The sequence below is a fragment of the Macaca thibetana genome, chromosome 1 (genome assembly GCF_024542745.1).
Source record: "Macaca thibetana thibetana isolate TM-01 chromosome 1, ASM2454274v1, whole genome shotgun sequence".
NCBI lineage: Eukaryota > Metazoa > Chordata > Mammalia > Primates > Cercopithecidae > Macaca > Macaca thibetana.
In genome coordinates this window covers 151,712,541-151,726,915 of record NC_065578.1, presented here as the reverse complement: position 1 = coordinate 151,726,915, position 14,375 = coordinate 151,712,541, and the positions used below count along the sequence as shown (strand labels likewise).

The window sequence follows — 14,375 nt, the reverse complement described above, 5'->3', positions numbered from 1 at the left end:
GGTGCTTTATTCAGCTTGTTTGGTGAGGTCATGTTTTCCTGGGTGATCTTGATACTTGTGGATGTTCCTGGGCGATTGGACACTGAAGAGTTAAGTATTTACTGTCTTTGCAGTCTGGACTTGTTTGTACCTATCCTTCTTGGGAAGGCTTTCCAGGAATTCAAAGGGACTTCGGTATGATAATCTAATTTTTTAATCATTGCAGCCATATCTTCATTAGGGGACACCCCAAGCCCAATAACATAGACCACCATGGTGGTCTTACATAAGATCCAGAAGAATTATCTGGATTACCATGAAGATACACTTGTTCTCTTCTCTTGCTTTCTCCTAAGCAAACACAGTCTCTCTCCCTCTCTGTGCTGAGCTGCCTGGAGCTGGGGTGACACAAGCATCCCTGTGGCCACCAGCATTGGGACTGTGTTGGGTCAGACCTGAAGCCAGCACAGCACTGGGTCTTGCGCAAAGCCCATGGTAACCACTGTCTGGCTGCTGCCTATGTTTGCTGAAGGCCTTAGGGCTCTACAATCAGTAGGTGGCAAAGCCAGCTAAGCTTATGTCCTTTCCTTTGGGGTGGTAAGTTCCCTCAGCCCCACCAGGTCCAGAGATGCCATCCAGGAGCTAGGACCTGGAGTTGGAAACCTGAGGTATCTACCTGGTGCTCTATTCTACTGCAGCTGAACTGGCACCTAAGCCACAAGACTTTTCACTTTTCCCTCCCCTTTTCACAAGTAAAAGAGTCTCTTCCCATGGCCACCATCGTCCCAGGCCTACAGCATGTACTTCTGGCCACCACTGATGTTCACTCAAGGGCTAACTGCTCTTCAGTCATCTTGTAGTGAATGCTTCCAGGCCTGAGATTCTCCCCTCAGGGCAGTAGGCTCCCCCTGTGGCCCAGGGCAGGTCCAGAAGTGCCATCCAAGAGCCAACGCCTGGAATTGGGGACCCCAAGAGCCCACCTGGTACTCTACCATACTTTGGCCAAGGTGGTACCTGAAGCTCCAAGACAGAGTCCCCTTTACTCCTCCCTCTCCGTTTCTTAAGCTGGCATCTCTCCCTATAGCCACCACAACTAGATAATGTGCCAGGTCACACCTGAAGCCAGCACATCTCTAGGTCTCACCTAAGGCCTATAGCAAGTACTGCTTGGGCATCACAACTGATTATTCAGGGCCCAAGGACTCTTTTGTTAGTAGGCGATTAGTTCTGCCAGGACTGGGTCCTTCACTTTAAGGCAGCAGGTTCCCTTCTGGCCCAGGGCATGTCTAGGAATGTTATCTGGGAGCTAGGACCTGTAATGGAGGCCTCGGAACTCTTGATTGGTCCCCTGTGCTACTGTGGTTGAGCTTGTAGCCAAGTTGCGAGACAAAATTCTCTTTACTCTTCTCTCTCTTCTCCTCAAGTGAGGGAAGGAGTCTCTCCTGGAGCTGCAAGCTGCCATACCTGGGGTTGGGGGAGGTGTGGTACAGGCACTCCCTTGGCTGCCACAGCTGGTATGTCGCTTGGTTGCATGTCCCACACGTCCACTGACTCCGAACCCAGGACAGCACCAGGACTTGCAGTCCTTGTGGCCTAAACTGCCTTTGAAGTTTATGACCCCAGAGTACTTTAGCCTGTGTGGCAGGGCTTGCTGTAACTCAGGTTCTGACCCTGGGATGAGTAATCTGCCTCTGGCTAGAGCTTGTCTAAACACCAGGGTGAGTTCTACCCAATGTTGCTTTCTGCTGTGACATGGAAGCACTGAGTTCCAGAGCAAAGTCCCACAGTCGCTGCACTCTGCCTCCCACAAGTGCGTATATTGTCTCTCCATGCCAGATGGCCATTGCCAGTGGGGATGAAGGAGAAGTGGCATCAGCAATTCAAGACTGTCTCTCTTACCCTCTTCAATGTCTCATTCTATGATATGAAGTTAAAACCAGGTACTGTTGTTTTAAAATCACAGTCACATCATTTTTGTTTCTTATGAAGGTGCTTTTTTTGTGTGGATAATTCTTCAGTTTGATTTGGCCGTCTTGCTCCCTGAGTCCTTCTAATTTTTTTTCCTATTGCAAACAGTACTACCATGAATATGTTGTACATTTCTCCTGGTGTTTTTGTGTAAGTTTCTCTAGATTATATGTCTAAGAATAGAATTGCTAAATTGTAAGGTGTGCACACTGTAGTAGGCAGACTAATGCCCCCTCCAAACATGTTCACATCTAATTTCCAGAACCTGTGAATATGTTACCTTATACAGCAAAGGGTACATTGAAGATGTAATTAAGGATCTTGAAATAGGAGAGTATCTAGAGTTTTCCAGGTGGGCACAGTGTAATCATAAGGGTCTTTCTAGGGGAAAGCAGGAGGTAGAAAATCTAAGTAAGAGATGTCATGAAGGAAGCAGAGATTAGAGTGACTAAGCCATGAGCCAAGAAATGCAAGCAGCCTCTAGAAGTGGGAAAAGGTAAGAAACAGATTCTTCCCTATAGTATCCAGAAGGAACCCAGCCCTGCTGACACCTTGATTTTAGCCCCATAAAGGCCTAGTTTGGACTGCTGACCTTCAGAGCTGCAAGAGAAATTTGTGTGTATATGTGTTGTGGGAGTGGGGGCAGGGGGTCGGGGTTGTGGTGATTTGTTAAAACAACAATAGAAAACTAACCACACCAATTTTCACCACCAATACTGGAGTCTGTTTCTGTGCTCTCTAGTCTGTTTCATTCATTTATATGACTGTCTGTACACAGTCATATAGCCACACAGTCTTAATTATTCTGGTTTTATAAAAATCTTGATATATGGTTGGGAGTTTGCCTAAGCATTTGGTATCTTGTTGGCCATTTTTTCCCTTTCCTCTTCCACATAAATTTTAGAAGCAGCTTGTTAAATTCTATGAAAAAACCTGCTGGGATTTTGAACATAATCAAATTTAAACTATAGATTATTCATGGTAGAATTTACATCTTTACAACAGTGAGTTTTTTTATAACAGTGTAAAAAAATCACATTTCATTTGTTTTAGAATTCTTTAATATCCTTCAATAAAATTTCATAATTTTATCAATATAATCATTGCACATCTTTTGTTAATTATATTTATTCTTGAGTATCTTTTTTCTTTTCTTTCTTTCTTTTTTTTTTTTCTTTTTTTTGGGACAGAATCTGGCTCTTTCACCCAGGCTGGAGTGCAGTGGTGTGATCTCGGCTCACTGCAACCTCCACCTCCTGGGTTCAAGCAGTTCTTCTGCCTCAGCCTCTTGAGTAGCTGGGATTACAGGCACATGCCACAATGCCTGGCTAATTTTTGTATTTTTAGTAGAGACAGGGTTTCACCGTGTTGGCCAGACTGGTCTTGAACTGACCTCAAGTGATCCACCTGCTTCGGTCTCCCAAAGTGCTGGGATTACAGGCATGAGCCACTGCACCCGGCCTTGAGTATCTTTTTTGTTGTTGCTATTATAAGTAATATTTTCTAACCATCGGTTGCTTGCTATTGGAAATTTAATAGCTTTGTAAATTGATTTTATATTCAGCCATGTGTTTAAATATCTTGTTATCTCTAATAATTTGCATATTCTTTGGGGTTTTCTTAGGTAGACAGTCATATTATTGTTTAATAATGGCATCTTTCTAATCTTTATACTGCTTTTGAATTATTAAAAGGATATCTAGTACAGTAGAAACAATAATAGTGGGAATGATTGCCTATTTTAAAGGAAATGCTTCTGAAATATTATCATTAAGAAGGATGCTTTCTGTAGATACCATTTATGGAGATGTTTTTACAGTTCTCTTCTATTCCTATTTTGATAAGAATTTTTGCTGGGCACAGTGGCTCACACCTGTAATCCCAGCACCTTGGGAGGCTGAGGGAGGAGGATCCTTGAGCCCAGAAGTTCAAAACCAGCCTGGGCAACATAGTGAGATCCTGTCCTTACAAAAAAAAATTAAAAATCAGTTGGGCATGGTGGTGCCCATCTGTAATCTCAGGAGGCTGAGATGGGAGGATCACTTGAGCCCAAGAGATTGAGGCTAAGTGAGCTGAGATCATGCCGCTACACTCCAGGCTGGGTGACAAAACAAGACTTTGTCTTAAAAAAAAAAAAAAGTTTTTAAAAATAAATAGCCATTGAATTTTATTAATTTTTGATATCTCTTGGTCATAAAGTTTTGTTCTTTTAGTTTTTTTATGGTGAATTGTGTTCATTAATTTTTTTAATGTTGCTTTACGGGGATAAACAACATAATTATGATATATTATCTTTTTTAACGCATTACTGGGTTTGGATTGCTAGTATTTTTTTTTTCAGATTTTTTTCATAAGAAGAACCTGTAGTTTGTCTTTCTCTTGAAAATCTTATATGGTTTTGGTATCAAGATTAAATGGTCCTTAAGTGGGAGCTAAGCTATGAAAATGCAAAGACGTAAGAATGACACAATGGACTTTGGGGACTTAGGGACAAAGGGTGGGAAGGGGTGACAGATAAAACTACAAATTGGGTGCAGTGTATATTGCTTGGGTAATGGGTGCGCCAAAATCTCACAAATCACTGCTAAAGAACTTACTCATGTAGCCAAACACCACCTGTTCTCCAATAACCTGTGGGGAGAAAAAAGATTATATGATCCTTTCTCTCTGTTCTTTCAAGAGTATTTATAAGATTGGAATGATCTGTTTCTTGAAAAGTTGTTGGTACTCACCTATAAAAACCATTTGGGCCTGGTATTTTTGGTTTTTTCTTTGCAGAAATATTTTTAACTATGGATTCAGTTTCTTTAGTGACTATAAGACTATTCAAATATTTAATTTTTTCTCATTTCGTTTTGGTTAAATTACATATTTCTGGGAGTTAATCAGCTTTACCTAAGTTTTCCTTTCATTGTTTTGTGGGTTTTGTTGTTGTTGTTGTTGTTGTTGTTTGTGGGTTTTTTTGGCCACTACATTGCTCATAACATACACTTATTTTCTTTTAAATCCTTGCTGGATACATAATTTTGTCCTCCTTTTTGTTCCTAATATTTGTTTTTTGCCTTCTTTCTTTCTTCTTAATCATGCCAGAGATTGTATGTCTTTTCTAGGTCTTTTTAAGAACCATTTTTTGGCTTCATTGATTTTGTCCATTGTCTCTTCTGCTATTTCCTCAAATTTCTGCTCTTATCTTTATTTTCTTTCCTTTCTTCTGTTCTTTGGGTTTTTAAAAACAGACGATGTTTAGTTGATGTTTATTGTAGCACCTGTTCTACGGTCAGATTTCTGGGGGCATTTTTTCTTTTTTTCTATACAGAGTCTTGCTCTGTCGCCCAGGCTGGAGTGCAGTGATGCGATTTCAGCTGACTGCAACCTCCCTTTGCTTCCCGGGTTCAAACAATTCTCTTTCCCCAGCCTCCTGAGTAGCTGGGATTATAGGTGTGTGCCACCACACCTAGCTAATTTCTTTGTATTTTTAATAGAGACCGGGTTTCGCCATGTTGGCCAGGCTGATCTCAAATTCCTGACCTCAAGTTATCTGCCTGCCTCAGCCTCCCAAAGTGCAGGAATTACAGGCGGGAGCCACCGCACCAAACGAGCCCAACCTCTCAGCAAATTTTATATTTTTTGTTCCATGAGACCCTTATATAATCAGTGTAAAAGGTAATAACAGAGCAGAATAAAAGAGTGCTTTTGAGTATAAGAATCCAGTTTTTTGGAGCCGGGCGCGGTGGTTCACACCTGTAATCACAGCACTTTGGGAGGCTGAGGTGGGCGAATCACAAGGTCAGGTGTTCGAGACCAGCCTGGCCAGTATGGTGAAACCCCACATCTACTAAAAATACAAAAAAAAAAAAAAAAAAAAAGCTGGGCATAGTGGCATGTACCTGTAGTCCTAGCTACTCGGGAGGCTGAGGCAGGAGAATTGCTTGAACCTAGCAGGTGTAGGTTGCAGTGAGCCAAGATCGTGCCACTGCACTCCAGCATGGGTGCCAGAGTGAGACTCCATCTCAAAACAAAAAAAGGAATCCAATTTTTGACCAACTTCTGTTTTTGACCTTTAATCTTGAGCTAGTTATCCTATCTAGGCCTTTGTTTCTTCATCTAGCCTATGAGACACCTGGGCTAGAATTTAGAAGATACTTATTCTGTAAGACTTACAGTATATTTTCCCTCTTGCTTGTAAGATAAGCTTTTCGTTTTTACTTCACTTCTTTAATTGGTAATATCTAAGCTTTATTTTAGGATAATATAGAAATTAAAGTTAAAAATCCAAATATACTTTGGATTTGTTATAATGAAAAGGAAGTATAGGACATAATGTATAATGATATTTAACAGGAATACTTGACAGGAAATAGTCTTTTTGCCACAGAGTATTTTGAGAATTTAAAGTAGTCATTACCATCCTCAGTCGGATAAAGGAGAAATGGCCAAATAATATTTACATTTCAGATAATTCAGTAGTACAAGTAAGAAAAAACCTTAGGTTGGTGGACAAAGGTCTTAAGTGCATATTTGCTCTATTTCTTCTAATCATGACTAAAGTACTTCTTTGAATGTTTGCCAAGTAATGGAAGAAGTGTTCTTAGTAAGTATTTACTACCAAGAATTTGTTTAATAGTCCTGAAGATAAATTTTAACTCTGACAGCTATCAAGTTTCTGCCATATATACATGCCATATCATGCCATACATGTTATAAAAATTGTATTTGCTCATTTAAGCTATAAAATGAATTTACCATCTGTATCATTCATGGTCCAATTAGGAAAACAGAATTTATCAAGTCAATAAACTAGAAAGAAACAACTGAAATACAACTCAAAGGAAAGCAGAATAAAGGAAATAATAAAGATAAAAACCTTAGTGACTTTTAAGAGACAGGAAGAGTAGACTATACATCTAATAATTGAGTTTTTCAAAAATCCCAACAAACTGATTAAATCTTTAAAAATCTAATAAAAATAAATAAAGGAGATATGAACAAAAGTAAAAAGGGGCTATGTCAACTGATACGTAGCTTTAAAAACTTACAATTATATGAACAACTCTGTGCATATGGGTAGATCTATGTCCACAAAATTATACAAGAAATGTTACTCTAATTTTATATGAATCATCTTTTTATTTTTTATTTTTTGGTTTTTTTCGAGATGGAGTCTCACTCTGTCGCCCAGGCTAGAGGGCAGTGGTGTGATCTCGGCTCACTGCAAACTCCGCCTCCCGGGTTCAAGCAATTCACCTGCCTCAGCCTCCTGAGTAGCTGGGATTATAGGCACCCACCACTGTACCTGGCTAATTTTTGTATTTTTAGTAGAGACGGGGTTTCACCATGTTGGCCAGGCTGGTCTCGAATTCCTGACCTCCCAAAGTGGAATTAAAGGCATGAGCCACTGTGCCCGGCTATCTTACTTTCTTTTCAAAGTCTCCGTTCTTTGGAGGGGGATGGAAACCTGATCTCAGTCAGTTTGGAGTTTCATACTTCGAGTCTGATTATGAAGTGGGGGTGATCTCTGTGTTACTAAGACAAGGATAGGGAGAAGGTACTCATATTCACCTAGTCCTCAATGTTATCTGTTCTTGCAGGTATCTTCTGAGATGTCCATCATCCTTTCTGGTCCTCAGTCACTGGTCCACACCATTTGCCACTAAGATGTTGTCATTCCTGTTTGTCTGGTACCTTCAGGTATGTTCTTTTATTCCACATTACATGTAGGGGCATATACATAATTCTACGCCTTCACTGCTATGCTTACATATGAAATGCAAGGCAACTTCTTAAAGCCTGGTCAGCATAGTCTTATCTCCCAGTCATTTCTTCTTTGGTATCATATTATTTACCCAAGGTTCAGGATTTAACCCTCCTCGTCTCCCTGCCTTAGAGCCCTCATGTTTGTATGGACTTTTACTGCTGCTTTGCTACTCCATGAATCAGGGCATAGAATTCATTTTTTAAGGATCTGTCAATTTCTGTACTCTTATCCCTTTCCCACCATATTGTCTTCTTCCTCAGTCTGGGGAAATTTCTTTCTAGGCTTATTATAACGGGGAGAAAAAAAATAATTAAAAAAAAAAATTAACGGGGAGATAACAAAGCCCAGTTCTTTTTAGTTATGTTTCTCCCAAATATTTTATGTATGTATGGAACTTTCTCTATTCCCATAAAGGCTTACAGTTTTAGAAATAAAGTTTATGAATACATCATTTTTATGTCTTTAAATATGGTTTATCTCTCCCCTATAGCAGCGAGGTCATAGCTATCTAGCCGATTAAAGGGACTATGGAAGGAAAGGGCAAGGAAAAAGTGAATTTGTACAAGAAAAATAAGTCAATATTTCAGAAATATTGTCCTGCCATATAAAAACTTGTTAAGATGACAGAATTTTTGGAATAATACTTGTTAATATTTATCACGCACTTGCTCTGTTCTAGGTACTATTCTAAGAATTTTGTATGTATCAGCTAATCACAACAACAAAATTCAATAGAAAAATATTTAACAAAATTAGTGTCAGAGCTTGTATTTAAGCCCAAGCAGTTACTCTCTTAACTATGTCATTGGTTCTTGAATGACTCCCCCACCCTCACGGGTATGAATCTGGTTGTTATAAAGACTAAGGAGAGTTACTGACATTTAGTGGATAGAGGCTTAAAATATTAAGTGTCCTATAGTAGGAGTGATGATCCTAAAAAATAAAGAACTGACCCAGGCTGGGCAGAGTGGCTCATGCCTGTTAGTCCTAGCACTTTGAGAGGCTGAGGCAGAGAAGATTGCTTGAGGCCAGGAGTTTAAGACCAGCCTGGGTAACATAGTAAAACCCTGTCTCTATTTAAAAAAAAAAAAAAAAAAAGCGCATGAGCAATATAGTGAGACCCCGTCTCTACAGAAAATACAACAATTAGCCAGGTGTGGTGGTGCACACCTGTAGTCCCAGCTATTCAGGAGGCTGAGGCAAGAGGATTGTTCAATGCTTGAACCTGGGAGGCAGAGATTGCAGTGAGCTGAGATGGCACCACTGCACTCCAGCCAGTGTGCTACAGCAAGATGCTATCTCCAAAAAAAAAAAAAAAAAAAAAAAAAAAAAAAAAAAAGGCTGAGGTGGGTGGATCACCTGAGGTCAGGAGTTTGAGACCAACCTGGCCAACATGGTGAAACCCCATCTGTACTAAAAATACTAAAATTAGCTGGACATGGTGGTGTACCCTGTAGTCCCAGCTACTCAGATGCTGAGGTAGGAGAATTGCTCAATCCCGGGAGGTGGAGGTTGCAGTGAGCGGAGATGGTGCCACTGCCCTGCAACCTGGGCAACAGAGGGAGACTCCCTCTCAAAAAAGAAAAAAAAAATGTTAATAGAACTCCTATTGAGAAATACCCTATATTACCTCTAAATTGCGAAGACTAACTCAAGAAGTAAAAACAAACAAACAAACAAAAAGTAAAAGAAAAAGGAAAAACTTTTGTAATTTCTTTCTTAAACAAGATTATTATATGTATTATTATATATTGTTATAGGTAGCATGAGTGAGTCTCATACCATATATAATAATCTCTCCCAGAACATGAAAGGATATATAATGCTTTTTTTGTTGGTTTTATAAAGCTAATAAAACACAGATAAATAGATTTCAAGATATATTACTAGTGACAAAGAGGAACATTTCATGTGATAAGAGGGTCAATCTGTCAGAAAGATATAAATGTCAGTATAAATGTATTCACACTGCAGTGGATTGAACAATATCTTTCCTGAAATTCATGTTCACCCAGAACCTCAGAATGTAACCTTATTTGGAAATAGGATCTTTGCAGATGTTATTAGTTAAGATAAGATCATACTTGAGTGGGGTGAGGGACCTAAATGCAATGACTGGTGACCTTATAAGAGGAGGAGAGGACACGCAGAAAGTCACAGGGAAGGCAGTGATCTGACTATGGAGGCAGAGATTGGAGTTGTGCTGCTACAACTAAGTACTGCTGGGGCCATGAGAAGAGGCAAGGAAGAATTCTTCCTTAGAACCTTCAAAGGGAGCATGACCCTATGGACACCCTGATTTTGGACTTAACAGTTTCCAGAAACATAAGACAATAAACTTCTATTGTTTTAAGCTACCTAGTGTTGGTAATTTGTTAGGACAATTCTAGGAAACTAATGTTGCTGATAACAGAGCCTCAAAACACATAAGTAAAGACTTACAAAATTGAAAGGAGAAATAGGCAATTCAACAACTGTTGGAGAGTTCAATACCCTACTTTCAATAATTGATAGAAAATGTAGAAAGATGATCAGTAAGGATACAAACTTGAACAACACTGTCAACTAACTTGACATAAAAAGTACCTATAAAACACTTTACCCACAGTAGCAGAATATATATTCTTTGCAAATGCATGTAAAACATTCTCCATAAATGTAAAAGGATTGAAATCATTAAAAGTATGTTCTCTGATCACAGTAGAATTAGAAGTCAACAATAGAAATAAAGGTAGTCAATATAAAAATATTTGGAAATTTTAAAACACACTACTAAATGACCCATGGGTTAAAGATGAAATCACAAGGGAAAATAGAAAATATTTTGAAATGTGTACAATATAGTTAAAGCAGTGCTGAAAGGGAAACTTACAGTTTTAAATGCCTATAGAAAAGAAAAACAACCTAAGTTTTTACCTAAAGAAACAAACAAAAAAAGCAAATAATCCAAATCAAGCAGATAGAAAGAAATGATGACCAGGCTTGGTAGCTCAAACCTGTAATCCCCAGCACTTTGATAAGCTAAGACAGGAGGATCACTTGAGGCCAGGAGTTCAAGACCAGCCTGGGCAACATAGTGAGACCCTGTCTCTACAAAAAAAAAATTTTTTTTTGAATGGCCAAGTGCAGTGGCTCATGCCTATAATCCTAGCACTTTGGGAGGCCGAGGTAGGTGGATGGCTTGAGCCCGAGAGTTCAAGATCAGCCTAGGCAACATGGTGAAACCATATTTCTACAAAAAATACAAAAAAATTAGCCAGGCGTGGTGGTATGTACCTGTAGTCCCAGCTACTAGGGTGGCTGAGGTGGGAGAATCACCTGAGCCCAGGAAGTCAAGGCTGCAGTGAGCCTTGATCGTGCTATTGCACTCCAGCCTGGATGACAGAGTGAGATCTCATCTCACAAAAAGAAAAAAAAAATTAGCCAGGTGTTGTGGTATGTGCCTGTAGTCTTAACTACTTGAGAGGCTGGGGCAGAAAGATCACTTGAGCCTAGGTGTTTGAGCCTGCAGTGAGTCAGGATTGCACCACTGTACTCCACTTAGGTGGCAGAGCAAGACCCCCATTTCTTTTTTTATGATTAATTTCTTGCTTTTATTTAAGATAGATCCCCCCCACCATGTTTGTATTTGGATTTTGAGGGAAAAAAAGTTACATTTAAAAAATCCATTTGACAAACATTTATTAAGCATCTGCCAAGTAACAGGCAGTAATCTAGATACTGTAAATAACAGTGAACTAAAGAGACAAATTTCCTCACGAGTACATAATATAGTCAAACTTTTAAACTGAATTTTGTATTATACATAAGCATTTTTTCTTATTTATCTTTTTTTAAAATTTATTTTTATTTTAAGTTCCAGGATACATGTGCAGTACATGCAGGTTTGTTACATAAGTAAACATGTGCCATGGTGGTTTGCTGCACCTCTCAGGCCATCACCTAGGTATTAAGCCCCACATGCATTAGCTATTTATCCTGATGCTCTCTCTCCCCCACTCCCACAACAGGCCCCAGTGTGTGTTGTTCCCTTCCCTGTGTCCATGTGTTCTCATTGTTCAGCTCCCACTTATAAGTGAGAAGGTGTGGTGTTTGGTTTTCTGTTCCTGTGTTAGTTTGCTGAGGATAATGGCTTCCAGCTCCCATCAGTGTCCCTACAAAGGACATGATTTCGTACCTAGTTATGGCTGCATACTGTTCCATGGTGTAAATGTACCACGTTTTCTTTATCCAGTCTATCGTTAATGGGAATTTGAAGACTTCCGTTTCTTAAAAAAAAAAGAAAAAAGAAGGAAATGATAAAGATCAGAGCCAAACATCAGTGAAATAGAAAACAGAAAAACAATAGAGAAAATCAGTAAAACTAAAGTTGGTTCTTTGAAACAATAAAATTGTTCTTTAATCAATGCAATTGATAAACTGTTAGCTATTCTGATCAAGGAAAAAATATAGAGAAAAGACACAGATACCAAAATTAGGAATAAAAGATAGGATATCATTACCAACTCTACAGAAGTTAAAAGTATTATAAGGAATTATTATGAATGACTTTATGCCAACAAATTAGACAACTTAAATGGCCAAATTACTAGAAAGATGCAAATTAACAAAACTGACTCAAGAAGAAAGAGAAAATATCAATAGAACAATAATAAATGAAGAAAAATAATGTGACTAAAATGAATTGGTAATTAGAAATCTTTTCAAAAGGGAAAACCCAGGCCTGGATGGCTTCATTTAAGGAAGAGGGATTACCAATCCTACAGTTTGTTTTTTGGGAAATAAAAAGGAAACAATTTGTAACACATTTTATGAGACCAATATTACTCAGATATCAAAACCAGGTGAACATGTCACAAGGAAAGAAAATTGCAGACAAGTATTCTTCATGAACATGTATACAAAATTCCCTAATGAAGTACTAGGTAACAGAATCCAGCAACATTTGAGAAGGATTAGGCAACAGAATGAGACAATGTCTCTAAAAAAATAAAGAGAAGATGGCTGGGCATGGTAGCTCACTCCTGTAATCGCAACACTTTGGGAGGCCAAAGCAGGTGGATTGCTTAAGGCCAGGAGTTCGAGACCAGCCTGACCAACATGGTAAAACCCCATCTCTACTAAAAACACAAAAATTAGCTGGGTGTGGTGGCACATGCCTGTAATCCCCACTTTTGGCAAAAGTGTCAAGGTAATTCAATGGGGGAAATGATAATTTTTTCAACAAATGGTGCTGGGACAATTATACATCCATATGCAAAAAAATATATATCCTTATCTCATGCCATGTGCAAAATTTAACTCTAAATGGATCATAGACTTACATATAAGAACTAAAGTTTCTAGAAAATGGCAAGGAGAAAATGTTTGTGACTTTGGGTTAGACAGGTATTTCTCACATATGACAACAAAAACATGATCCATAAGAGAACAAAATTAATAAATTGAACTTCATCAAAACAGAAAAAATTCTGCTCTTTAAAAGGCACCATTAGTGGAATTAAAAGACAAGTCATAGACTGGGAAAAATATTTGCAAATCATGTATGTAATAGAGGACTTTTATCTGAGTATATAAAGAACTCTGATAATTTGATAGTACAATAATCCAGTTTTTTAAATGGGATAAAAAAATTTTAAATGAGTATTTATTATATTTTAACTAAAGAACAGTTTTCTTTATACAATGGCTTATGTATACATGAAAAGATGCTTCATAGCATTAACCTTTAGGGAAATGCAAATTAAAACCACAATGAGATGTCACTACACACCCACTACAATAATAAAAAAGATTGCCAATACCAAGTGTTGGTGAGGGTGAGGAAGAATCAGAACCCTCATACATTGCTCGTGAGAATATGAAATGATACAGTCACTTTGAAAAACAGTTTGGCCATTTCTTAAAAAGTTAAAAATATACCTGCTGTTGGACCCAGCAGTTTTATTTCTACATATCCACCCCTATACCTCCAAAACATATGTCTACACAAAGGCTTATTGTGAGTGTTCATAGCAGCATTATATGCAATAGGCAAAAACTGGAAACAGTTCAGATGTCTATCAGCTGGTGAGTAGATAACCACAATATGGTATGTACATGTAATGGAATATTATTCAGCAATAAAAAATAGGCTACTGATATATGCTACAGATGGATTAATCTTAAAAACATCATATGAAGTGAAAGAAGTCAGACCACAAAAGGCTACTATTGTTTGATTCCATTTGTATGAAACTTTTAGGATGGACAAATCTGTGGAGTCCAGTGATGACCTGGGCTTGAGTCTGTGAGGTGTCAAAGTGGGGACTGGTTGCATATAGGCAGAGGGAACTTTTCTTCTTTTATTATTCTTTTTTGAGATGGTCTCACTCTGTCGCCCAGGCTGGAGTGCAGTGGCACAATCACAGCACACTGCAATCTCAACGTCCTGGGTTTAAGCTGTCATCCCACCTCAGCCTCTTGTAGCTTGTACCGTAACAGGCATTTGCCACCACACCCAGCTAATTTTTGTATTTTTTTGTAGAGACAAGGTCTCACCATGTTGCCTAGGCTGGTCTCAAACTCCTGGGCTCAAGCGATCTGTCTGCCTCAGTCCTCCACATTGCTGGGATTAATGATGTGAGCCACTGCACCCGGCCTAGAAGGGAAGTTTTATGCTGATGGAAATGTT

The 14,375-nt window shown here is 38.8% G+C and overlaps 1 protein-coding gene across 3 annotated transcripts in view; it reads left to right on the top strand.

Annotated features, from left to right (window-relative positions):
• The window catches only part of LOC126948865 (putative uncharacterized protein encoded by LINC00467 homolog), a 61,337-nt gene that overhangs the window by 27,814 nt on the left and 19,148 nt on the right, over positions 1–14,375 (top strand). Inside the window, exon 5 of one of the 3 annotated variants that reach the window (XR_007723558.1) lies at positions 7,536–7,635. The exons of 1 other annotated variant lie outside the window; for it this stretch is intronic. Coding sequence is in view for 1 of the 2 variants with exons in the window: in XM_050781299.1 (XP_050637256.1) it covers positions 7,536–7,601 (66 nt within the window). In the remaining variant the exon portion in view is untranslated. Of the gene's footprint in view, positions 1–7,535; positions 7,637–14,375 lie in introns of those variants that run through there. One more of the 3 variants, XM_050781299.1, reaches the window with a different exon arrangement.